General features: G+C 35.1%; 1 protein-coding gene across 1 annotated transcript; it reads right to left on the bottom strand.

The window, feature by feature from the left end:
• Positions 1-1,910: 1,910 nt before the first annotated feature.
• On the bottom strand, positions 1,911-9,167 carry LOC105618535 (armadillo segment polarity protein). Its single transcript, XM_012200067.1, has 9 exons — positions 9,131-9,167; positions 8,832-9,062; positions 7,946-8,740; positions 7,494-7,762; positions 6,811-7,152; positions 6,439-6,612; positions 5,904-6,206; positions 4,762-4,858; positions 1,911-3,113 (listed from the first exon to the last, which is right to left on the bottom strand). The coding sequence occupies exons 1-9, from the start codon at positions 9,165-9,167 to the stop codon at positions 2,929-2,931; spliced, it is 2,433 nt and encodes an 810-aa protein (XP_012055457.1). The 3' UTR covers positions 1,911-2,928.
• Positions 9,168-13,300: the final 4,133 nt, after the last annotated feature.

The following is a 13,300-nucleotide window of genomic DNA, read 5'->3' as shown; positions in this document are numbered from 1 at the left end:
ATATATATATATATATATATATATATATATAGTAGTAGTAGTACGTAGTAGTAGTACTATAGTACTATACGTACGTACTACGTACTAACGANCTTTTCCCATACCTAATATATATATATATATATATATATGTCAACAAAAATAATAAGGCTAATGTCATGGATGAGAATATAAAATAATTTTATCTTAAATGTATTTTATCTAACCATTATAAGTTTTTTAAATATAAATCACTCACATGCGTAACATATCATATATGTGTATAATAATTTTTACTACGCAATATTAGCCGATAATATTTTAAGAATTTACATGTATGTAGATACATGTATGTAGATAGAATTTGTTTGATGTTTGTAGTAGATAGAATTTGTTTGATGTTTCTATATCGATTCAATTTCACGTTTAAATATATCTGCCGATTGCTCTGACTCTATTACGAAAGCAACGGTAATTCGTACATCTGTAATGAAACGCAAATACGGTATATTCAAGAACACAAATAGAAATCATGATAAATCATACTTAGATAAGAATTCAGCAGTGAAGATTACTTTACCGCTATAAAATTTTATTCTTTGAATAATATATATATACTTCACGCACATAATCGATTCTCATCGGCAGATTGATATTGAATGTTATGAATATATGACTTGTGGAATAAGCCCTAGAATAATTTTTTCACAAGTTTTTCGTTCACAATTTGTATTGCAATTTTTATTATTTAATGTATCAAATTATCACATTTGCAGCTGATATTACTCTAATTGCAATTAATTAATAATATGTGAATTAATTGTTATATAGATTTAGTAATATATATTAAGTTCTATAATTGGGTGTGTAATTTATTATTTATTAGAATTAATATTTCTAAAATTATATAATTAGTAATATATTCAGTAATATACACAGTAATTATATTCAATCTTGACACTCAAAAATATTTCAAAAGTATATTGATCGCTATAAATAAGATAAAAAGTATTTTTGTTAAAAAATTGACGTTCATGTTATTCGCAGTTCTGAATATTATTACCGCGCATTATAAAATATCGAAGATTTTAAGCTGAGTTCCTACCATATTTTAAGTCACGAAAACATACTGAGACAAAGAATGTGGAAAAACCAGTTGAAAGAGGCTAAGAGAACATAAAAGATATCACGATAACAAATAACAAACTTACCTTTACCAAGACGAAGACTTAATTTATGAATCTAGTAGAATCACCTTTCTTCACGCACCAATCGCAGTTCTTATTCAAAATTTAAAACTTTTACAAAAGTCGGTCACTCTATTCGAGAAAATTTATGTCGATTGATCTCTTCATCGCGCAAAACGCTGTCTTTATTCGAGAACAGAACTACCCTCGGCCGACAGCTGTCCGGAAGTGGCCGCTTCGACGAGCAGACTGATTCTTAACGCGCCTTCCGTACTCGAAGAAACACGGCTCGAGGGACAAGCCTCCTTTCCTCGTGTCGCATTAAGAAACAACCGTTAACGCGGGATACGCGAGTCTTCGAAGCGACCGTGGTATATAACGCCGTGTGAGAGTCGACCAACGATTGATGACCAAGCGACGGTGCCGTATGTGGAACCCTTCCCCAACCAGAAGAGAAGAGAAACGAAAAGAAAAAAACGAAGATGGTCTTGCGACAAATTATGCGTGTCGACGTCGCGTAACATCTTATCTCGAGACATAGTAAACGCTCCTGCCGAGACTGGTAAGTGAAAGTCTCGCTGAAATTATTTTCCTACAGCATATTAACATCAAAGTGAACGATCCTCAATATCGATATATAACCGATGACTATATTTACGAATACCGTCATTTACAAAACATTCAATGTTTCAATTTATGAACTATTTCGATGCTCCCTTGAAAAATAGATTAATTTTACTTGTATCTAAATTAATTATAATTTATTTAGATTTATACGTTAAGAAATTTATAATTATACAGAGTTATGTAATTATTACCTAAATTCAATCTAATGAAAAAAATAATAATTGTTTCTAAAAGTGCCCTTCATTTTAGACAATTGTATTGTAATTACTTCTATCAAAACTGATTGTAATAATATTTCCACAGTTAGCACAATTTGGTTTCTATTATAAAAGCAGAAGCAAAGCATTAGTCGCTTAATTGTTGTTTATTTGTATAGACAATTAAACGATACATATACATGTGTGTACGAATTACATGTGTCTTCCTTAATTCTAATACATCGATATAATGTTTATATGTTCGGGTGAATGATCATATTAGGCGATTACATACAGGCGATATATTTTTTTGGGTCGATATGGATTAGCGCGAATGTTTCATTTTCCGTCTGACGAAACGAACGTGGACTATAGGAAGATGTCAACTATAGCGCGACTAACCGATTTTTTATATTCGAGAATGACTTCTCGCGGACCGACAGACGGTCGAGACACGATAGCCACCAATCGGTATTATTTTATGTCGAACATGAGTCCCGATTTCCCGAGCGTCATTTAATTAATTATTAAGATACGATCGTTCGTAAATCTTAAAGTACACTATTTAAAGACAGTATATCTATATCATGAATCGGGATACCAAGCATCACTTGACACGTCATTCACTTAACAACAATCGACGCTCGGTTTGAATGCCGATCATAAGCCGGTAAGAAAATTATTTAAAAAAGTAAAATAAAAAATGAGGGATAACAGGGACACATTTTCATTGTACGCATGCGTCATGAAAATAAAAATGAGAAATGTTAGGAAAGATCGGGACAATTGGTTCTGACTCTTGAGTCTAGAATGCGGACATTCAACCGTAGTGCTCGGATAATCGAGACTCTACTATGAAAGTTCGCTTAATACTTTAAAATAATGCTCCTGCTTTTTGAATTCTCTTGCTGTCTCGTGAGATCGAAAATGGCACGGATTCAGAGATCGGTGTCGTACCAGGCTGCGACTTGGTTGTTATCTTGCGGCGGTGCAGGAAGCTCTTCCAAGTGATCGAAACTCAAGTCACCATCATGCGCCACGTCCATAGTGTCCATTGCGCCATATGTCGATCCACCACCTATCTCTAACCCTTGCATCGAATCTACTGGTATCTGGTCATAACCTGTTGCAAGAAAAATTATTTTTTATAAAAATATTCACTTGTTTTTTATCCAATTACATCGATAAAAATTACACATTGCACGCGAAGTGCAGAAGCTTCATTAATGAAGCATAACTAGCAAAATATTTTGAATCGTTTAGGGAGAATCCTTTACGATATAGAGTTTGCTATATATCTTTAAAGTGATTACATATTTTCTACTAATTATTTCTACTAATTATTTAATCAATTTATATATCTTATATGAAAGAATTTATTTTGTAATTATGTAACGCCGAAATTATATTTAGTGATTACCATATTTATTTAATTTAGTTAATTAATTAATTTAATTAATTTATGATAATTTTTCATTACAAATCTTTATCTAGTTATATCAAACAAATTATTTAATCACAAAAGAAGATCTTTCTAAATAATTACAAATAAATATGTAGAGAACAAATATATACAAATTAAAAAATTCTTGAACTTTTTTTTAATTACTAAAATTAAGTGATACAATAGTCACGTAATATTGAAACTCGATATTTCACATACCACCGTGCGTGTACGAGATAAATACAAAAAAGTATTAAATATTTTCAATTAATTTTTAAGATATTGATAAATATTTATAATACTTCCTCTTGGAGAATAAATGTAGAAATTCTTTTTTATTTAGTTACTTACAAACATCATCCTTCTATATGACTTCATCATCATAAAGTGCATATTATAGCAGAAATAAATAATAAGAAAAGTATTTACATACAAAACAATGTAAGCATGCATAGGTGAAATAATTTGAAAACAGTGTGTTCTACATATATATTAAACGATGCATCCATAATTGTAAATGAGATAATTATAAACTAGATAAGATCAAAAAATGTAAAATTAAATATATTTTAACTCTTAAGGTCTTTTTTAATTCTAAATTTATGTAGGTAATTAAGATATGTTTCATTATTATGCCATTATTTATAAAATTGATAAGTATACATAATTAAGAAAATAACGTTTGTAGAAAAAAATAATGTTAAGCGATAGCTGCGTATTATTTTTAGTTTTAATAAAGACCATTTACACGAAATGAGTTCTCATATTCACTGTTATGAAAATTAAGTTAGCATATCCTTTTGTAGAATACATTTAATAGTAATAAGCGTGCTTGACAAATCTTAAATTTCTACATGTAACATTGAACATGCAGTTAAAATTGACAATTAATTAGACATCAAACAGATAATGAAAACCAGAAAAATACATGAAGACCAAATGTCACCTATGTTACTGCGAGAAACTGTTGATAGCCTGTATTTTAATTTAAGTCCATGGGTTAAGCTGCTGTTAAAATAACATACAATTAAATGCATTATTTCATATTAGAAGTGATGTCAAAGAAAGTAATAAACTTATTAAATTTCCTCATATTTCTAATGCAAGACAGAATTGATTCGTGAGGTTGCATTATCGCGTATACAGTCATTCCGTCATTATACGTCAAATGCAATTTGTCATGATGATTATATATAAAAACATTTTATACAAAAGATAATAAGATTTGTTTTTTTATGACCATTTATAGCTCCGTCTACCCTTGAGCGGATAAGTCGATTGTTCAGAAGCAGCATTCGATGAATAAAATGGCTAACATATAAATTACCTTGCGGTTGATAACCCCGACCGCCATGGCTGCTGTGTACGCTAGGAGGTCCTTGGCCATACATACCATCATAGCCTTGTTCAGGGCCAAGCATGTCCTGAAGATTAGGTAGCTGAGGTCAACACAAAGCATAACTTCTAAGGGAGGGCGTGTCATAACATCTCAAAATACGCAAAATTCGCGCTATAATTGGTTTTACAATAATTAAAAAAATGATCAACGAGGGCTTGCACGAATAATAACATGAATGCTAAAGTAATAAAAAAAATAAAAAGACAATTTTTTAAATAACATCTGCAGAAGGAACAAACGCATTCCCATGCATATTGTAGTCTTGCAAATTATCAATTTGATTAAGATTATAACTGCATCTCGTCATTAGGTATGATTATGTCGATTTCTTTAATTTCTCACGTTTGAACAAACATTGATATAAAAATGTCATAGAAATATAATTGAATCTCGGGTATAATAAACTATATGTTATAAAGCTTAAGCATGTAAAACTTAAAATTTAATTTACAAGTTAATGTAAATATATATTAAAATGCATTTTTGCATGAAAAAAGCAAACATTTTAAAACTGCTCGCTCATAAGCAATGTAAAATTTTATGAAATTAGTTTTTACATTGTGTATTCGCCATTTCCGTAAATGTAATGATAAAAGTCTAAAACATAAAAACTAACGGATAGTGAAAACTAAATGCTATAGTACGCAAATGAGTACTGCAGATGATTTAGTGGTGCAAATTGGATAAATGATGTTGTACATGGCTTGTAAACAGTTGTGTTTGGAATTAATCTTACACGGGGAAAATCTTGTCATGTATAAATACCTGGATTTTTTTTATAATTAGAGGGAAGTCTCTATAATCAAATAAGAGCTATTATCATAACGTGGCACAATTTACCGAACACAATGTAACTACCTAGAAGTGTTTAACATACTTCTATACTACAATATATTCATTTATGTAACATTACAAACCTGACTCCTGGTACTTGGAAAAAGTCAATTATAGAAAGGCAAAGCTAATACATAAAACTAAAACTTTCTATGTTACATAGTGTTTGCAAGTAAATCTATTTCGCCACGGCACGAAATAAAATAACGTGCTATTGTGTGCGTTCTTTAAAATACCTGAAGATCCGGAGCCATGCTGAAGTCGGCATTGTTCCACAGATTTGTATCTTCACGGAATAAGGAATTCGTCAGCTCCATGGAAAGTCGTTTTTTGTACTCTTGGGGCTTATCTTCGCTCATGCGGAATAGCACTGCCGCTGCGTAAGTAGCCACACCCTCATTCCTGGAGTGTAGCAGCTCTGTCAGCGGGGCGGTTGCACCCTCCTGTTCTATTATTTCGGCGCCTTCTTTGTCAGCTGCCAGTTCGCAAAGTACACCGGCTGCCACACGTTGAATATTTTCAATCTCGTTGAATAATAGCTGCGAACGAAAAAAGAACCATGTTATTAAATCGTGTAAAAAAAAAATACTTCTGTTAATAAAAAAAACTTTATAAATTACAGATTAAGAAATTATATTCAATTATATAATAGAGAGGATAAATGCAGAGAATTTGTATTCAATTATCATTTAAAGTCAAGATACAATTTAAGAAATTCAGAGTAAATGTTATAAGTAATGTAATTATTTTCGTAAAAATAGTAATACGTACTTGTACGAAAATCGGAATTACGTTCTGCGATCGAATTATCATCCTATTATTGGACTCTCTTGCAAGAATATGAAGAGCACCTACTGAACCTTCTACTATTTCTTCCATTCGTACTCCATCTGCATATGCACCTGATGTTTGTTGACTTCCGGTACTAGCAACAGATGATCGTTGCTGCAAATAAAAAATAGTATTCTATTATGTAAAAACTATAATGCCATATTTTTTTATGTTAATGTTTTTTGTCTTTAAATAACATATAAATAATAATAACTAAATATTTGCCTTAGTAGAAAATTATACAATTAAAATATGAACTGTTATTATGCAATATATATTATATGATTTTATTCTATAATGACTTATACTCACTCGTTGAGTATCCTGGAATGCACGCATCAAGAGTCTCACAAGATGATGTATTGCACCGTGGTCGCGTAACGGGATGTGATTAGAAGGACAAAGAGCCAAGTTGCGGATTAATCCAATAACCGCTTTCACCAATGGCCAGCGCGATGGCGGATGAAGTAATTTGACTATAACTTGAATACCATAATTTATTCGAACGGAATTTTGTGCCATTTCCGCTTCGCCGTGACGCGAGGTCAAGTGACGTAAGGCGCACACCGCTGGTTCGGTTATTTCCTCCCGATCACCGGCATTGATGATCGTACGAACCAGAGCATCGACACCGCCAAAATTACATACTGCAACCTAAATAAAAAGTGTAATATGACCAATATTATTGATATTTCAGCTCAGTTTTGTACATTACGAATCTTACATGATATCAATAATATTCAGTATCAATAAATCATGATATTATTGATCCAAATTTCTTGATTCTTGAATATCAATATTGTTCCGGTAGAGAATTTTGATATGATAAAGAATATTGCTCGAGAATGAAGAAATTCGGATCATCATCAATATTTTACATTAATCTATTACACACAATAAATAATACTGTCAGTACTTACAGTATTATTGACTGTGTGAGGTTCCTATAAATTAGATAAGAGCAAGAGATTGCAAAAAAATTTTATTGGACGTACTTTGTTACGCTGATTATTACAGGTCAAGTTTGACAAAATGCCAGCAGCGCACGTAACCACATTCACGTCTGCTGATCCGAGCACAAGCACGAGACTCTGCAACAAGTTATCAAGTCCGTCAACCTTTGTGCCAGCGTCTGATAGATTACGCAATGTCCACAAACAATTCTGCACTAATCTTTGACTCGGATTTGCAAGATGCATGGCGAGTGCCTGCATACCACCAGCCTCCACAATCGCAGGTTTATTACTAGGACAAACAGACAATACTGCAAAGAAAATAAATTATCTATTAATAAATGCAAAATTTCATTATAAACGGTTTTTAGATTTTCATAAGTATTTTCAAAAATACCAGAAGGGTTTTGCGGGATTATTTACTATATTTTTATCAAATTAGGGTCAAATTACCTTTCAATACCTTTCAATTTATCAAATTAGGGTCAAATTACCTTTCAATACTCTCGAAGTGGTCCACAACAATTTCTCATATTCGTAAGAGCGCATGATGCGCACAAGCTCTATCGGGCCTTGCGAAGCAAGAATAATCAGCTTACTCTCTTGATTTCCATATGCCAGAATCTGCAGACAATCAGTAACAATAGCTAGAAATTTAACATTATTCCGTTGAAGTAGAGCAACCATTTTTTGCAAACCACCGGCAAGGCGCACGGCCATTTTAGAGCCGTCTTGGTGAAGCAATAAGTTATGTAGCGTCGTTATTGCGTAAAAGAGAACAGACTCTACTGGGGAACTCAGTAGTTTTACAAGCGCAGGGATTCCGCCGCTCTTGAAAATAGCTAGCAAGCCTTGTCGATGATGTGATAAATTGTGCAAGGTGCCGACTGCAGCCTTCGTCGATTCTAAATCCTCGCTGTTAGAGATAGCTCGTACTAAGGCGGCTACCATCTGCATGCTGTTCATAATAGCATGACGAGAGGCTTCCTTCTTAGACAGTTGATGTACCATCATGGCCGCTTGAGAAACAACCACCTGATCCTCATCGTTCAACAATTTGATCAATTCTGGAATAGCGCGCGTAGCAAGATCAGCATCATCTTGATAATTTATCAAATTGACAACGGCATGTTTCAGCATTTGACTCGGCTCGGCTAATCTCTGTACAGCGGTAGGCTGTGCGGGATCAAATTGCGTGGAAGGTATCTCTACACCTTCCTCTAATGTTTCAGGAAACATAGCAGCACGCACACGCTGTGATCGAGTGTGACTCAGTTGCTGATTCATTTCTAAAAGATGTCATACCATTCTCTATAATAATACACAATATCCAACTTTGCAATGATAACATTGGATTTATGAAGGTAGTAATAGTCTCACCATCAACTTGATCTTGTGTAAAACCCTGTGCAAACCCTTGATCCAGATCGAACATCAGCTGATCCCCTTCCATCTCTTCATCTTCCTTGCCAGATAGAGATGGTGCCTGAGTGACAGCGCCGGAATGAATACCTGAGTCATTCATGTAGGAATTCTGCTGCCACATGAGTGTCTGTTCCTTAGCAGAGCCCATAGGCAAGTCGCCCGGGCCCTGATAATTTCCTTGAGACACTGCAAATAAATGTAAGTCCTATGCGCGTCCCCATTGCGACAAATTGTATCATATAAACGTGACTTACTCGGTCTAGATTGATTCGTTGACATTGGGTAACTCATGATTCCGGTAAGAACTTATCTCTGTATCTGAAAGAAACAAAAGCAAGACTCCGTCTCAAAATCTACAGCTGCTACGAATACATCGTTCTGCAATACAGGCTTTCGTCACGCGGCTACTCTCTGCTCGCGCTATTCCAATTATGCAAAAAGGAAGTGACATCAACAATGTGAAAAAAGACCAAATGCAAAGCGACATTCCAGTCGTCTGACGCGAGATTGGAATGCTTCGAGACCGAGTGGTTTACCGGTTCGGTGAGGGACAATTGCATTCGTTCCAGATCCCACCAAGTACTACTCGAGAAGAGAATGAACGAGAGAAATCGCTTTAAAACGACATACGTTCGTTAAAATGTTCACTTGCGTGACAATAGAACAGTACGGCGAGTCAGTGCATCCTGCTGCGACAGGGAAAGATGCTCCCGCACGGAATGTGGGCGCGATCGAAGGGTCCTCTCCCCTCCTCTCACTCGTTCGCTCTTTCTCTTTTCCTCTATTCTCCCCTCCTTCTCTATCTCGCTCTCGCGTCGCACAGCTTCAGGCCTTGTGGGTGTTCGCACGACCGACCGCGATCGAATATGCGTCGTGCCGTTGCACCCGTCGGGTGTAACCGCGGGATGCGGCCGTGCGGGAATTATAGCGGAGTCCCTCGCGGAATTTGGGGTGGGACGAAGGAGCGCTGGCCGCGTGACATAACGAGAGAACTGCGAGAATGCGATGTGTCATCATTTTCTGACAATCGACGAGGTCTTGTAGGAGAGGGGAAGTGAAGAGCGCGGGGGTGATAAAGGGAAAGGCAATTGGCATGTGTGTATATGTATGTAACTATGTACATACGTGGCGTTGTCGGTCGCAAGAAGAGCGACGATGAGAAGAGACGGTAGATAAAAATTATCCGTCGAGAACGCGCAGCATCGAGATTAAAGGTTTTGTCGAACAACGAAAAGAATTCACGTTGTGGTGTACGAGACATCGATGCGCATGTTCGTGTTGGGCGATCGACTTGGAACCCAGCTCGAGCGGAGAATTCTCTTTGACGCGAGAATTCCCTTTGAGGCTGAAACAAGAGATTTACGGTTTAAAATAACGGAAGAATTCTCGAAAGAATCAAATAGCAAAGACTTTTCGCAATCTTTTGCAGGTAGCTCTTCGAATATCGGAAAGGACCGTTATTTCATTTGTGCGTATTCGTTGTACGATGAATTTTTCCAGCCTTTTAAATGGCTATAGGATAGACAGATCCGAGGATATCTCCGTCCTGCACACATTTGTAATAAAAACGCACGAATAAAATAGCGTCCAAAGGCTTAAAAACTGTCGTGAATTAGCGCTTGCATGTTGCAGCAGCCTCTCTTTCTCTCTCTCGTTCTCTCTCTCTCTCTCTCGCTCTCCCTCTCTGTCTTCAGAAAAATATTCAACGTGCCGTAAATTCTGATAAATTCTGAGACGCCTTGTATAACACACGTCGGAGCGTCCGGCCGGAAGTCACAGCGGATTTATTACTCTGGCGTGGACAACAGACACTTTAGACACACCCAATGTAAACACACACACTCGCGACGCGGCGACGCTCCTCTCCGCTGGCAGAAACGGAGCCAGGAGCGAGAAAACTCGACCGCAATGGCGCATCGCGCGGGCCGACAGTCGACACTTACCGTGCTGCGTGCTCGACGCTCGACTCCGCGTCCCCCGATTATCCGCGAATCCCGTTCAGCATGCGACACCGATCCCGGACGGCTCGCAATTCTCGCGACTGGCGAGCGACAGCCTCCTCCTCGTCGTCGTCGTTGTTGTTTGACACCACGTTCACGCACTACCGTTATACTACAAGTCGTTCTGACACTCCTCACGAAGTCTCAACAACGATTTCACTGTCCAAAGATGGCGGAAAGCGACGCGCATCGGATACACGAACGCCACCTGCCGCCTGCACCGACGGCCGATCCTGAATTGTTGCTGGAGCGACAGATAGATTTCTCTCTCTTTTACTCTCTCTCTTTCTCTTTTCCTCTTCTCATCTTGCCCGCTGGGGCATCGAACCGCTCTTTGTGGTGTGCCGCTTCGGTTTAGTTCATAGTTGCAGAGCAAAAGACGGTGTCATTCTCGGAAAGAATTATGATATTTCTAACGATAGAAGAAAAAAGTTCAAATTTTTATTACATTTACAAAAAAGATTACGCCAAAAAAAAGAAGCAAAAAACGATGAAAGTTTTCATGACATTGTAACGTTGGTAACAAATTTTTTTTGTATTTTATTATCACTCGAAAGTATTATCAGCAGTTTGTTTAATTTCTGTATGAGGTTGATTTTTTATTTTCGGAATAACAATTACATGAAAAGGGTATTTTGTTCTATTAATATTACATTATGTGAAAAATAAATTCTTTAGTACTTATATAATATGTATAATCAAATCGTATTAAATAAAAAAATGTGTGAAATTGATAAAATAAAATATGACAAGAAGATTACAATTTTGAATCATTGAAGATATTATAATCTTTCTGCTATATTATATTTTTATTAATTTCTTTTTATTTATGATCTAATTATACTATTTAAGTACTACATTTAAGTACTACAAAGCACTTACCTTCCATATTATAATGTAAGATGGAAAAATGCCTTTAAAAATGTTATTTTCTTGCTATATCTTGAAAGTGAAAAATTGTACCAAAATAAAATAAAAATGCGTTTTGAATCTAAATGTTGATACTTTTCAGTGACATTAATGAAATTTAGAAAAAAAATTTACTGCAATGCAATGTCATAAAAACTTTCAAAATCGTCATATTTAATACCATTTAAAAAAAAATTGTGATAGACTTTGACCAACGAATTCGTGTTTAGCAGGCATAAAATGCTTCACATTTATATTGCAAAAAAGACTTTGTTGGACAGTGTAATCAAGAATGATAAATAAGGACTGATATTTATATTTAACATTCTAATTTAAGAAATGTAGAATAATTAATAAAATCCACTAATTCGATGTTTATTATAGATATAATTTTTTATATATTGAAACATATACATATATGTTCCATTGGACATGAAAGGGTTAAATGCAGCTGGGTTATGTGCAGCTTACTGACGCGCCTGAAGTCGCAACCAGATAAACAATGGTGTATCAAGAAGAAGGCATTCTCTCAGGTGCGAAAAAAGACACTAGAAATCGCTGCAAAAAAATTTTGAGAAAACGTATTAGATTTATATGGAATATGCAGCACATTTATTATTGTTATTATTATTAAATATTAGATATTTATTAATAGATATTTATTAGATATTTATCCTTTACAGTTTTATCAATTAAGAAAAAAAAATTAAAAGTAGAAAGAAATCAATGTGAAATATTATTAAAAATATTTTATTTAAAGTTTAAATTTATTACATAATTGTATTTGCTTTATTGTGGCCACCGTTTTCAAAAATATTATTTTTAATAAAGTTTAAAGTAAATATAAAGTAAAGTCTTAGAACGTAAGTTTTATAATTTCTTATGATTTACTTAAATGTATTAGATGTAGTAAAAAAAAATCCATTATTTTTGCATGAAATTGAATGGATTTCTTTTTACTACACCTAATAACTGCGTTAGTTTACATTAGCTCCATTGTGAATTTTAAATTAGTGAAAAATAAAAAAATTTTTTTTCGAATTTTTAATATCTGTAAAATTCCTTCTACTATCGACTTCTACTATACAAAAAAAAAGATTTTTGTAAGGGTATAAAATTGTCTTTTCAACTTTATTACTAACAGTTCATTTTTGCTGTAAACAAACTCAGTAATTAATTACTGTGAACTGATAATAGATAATTCGCGATTGGGACCCCCTTTAATCGGAAGAGAACCGATCGAAACAAACACGAACGACAGCAATTTTTTAATGGATCCGCGGGTATTTGTCCGGTTGCGCGCGCGTGCGACTCGAAAATTCCTGATCGAGACCGGCGAGTAAATCGTGCCAAGCGGACAGCCAGAATGCGCACAAAATAACAGACACTGGAGAGCAAAGTAAAATATACTGGCCGTTTGGCGGGAACACCATTCGTTATCGGCTGCGCCCACGCCGATTAATTTTCGGATGCGTGATGGCGGTAGCGTTCCTTCCGTTTCGAGCGGTGATGATA

The sequence above is a fragment of the Atta cephalotes genome (genome assembly GCF_000143395.1).
Source record: "Atta cephalotes unplaced genomic scaffold scaffold00017, whole genome shotgun sequence".
NCBI classification, from domain to species: Eukaryota; Metazoa; Arthropoda; class Insecta; order Hymenoptera; family Formicidae; genus Atta; species Atta cephalotes.
Note: the sequence above shows the minus strand (reverse complement) of the source record. Positions and strands in the feature narration are given on the sequence as shown.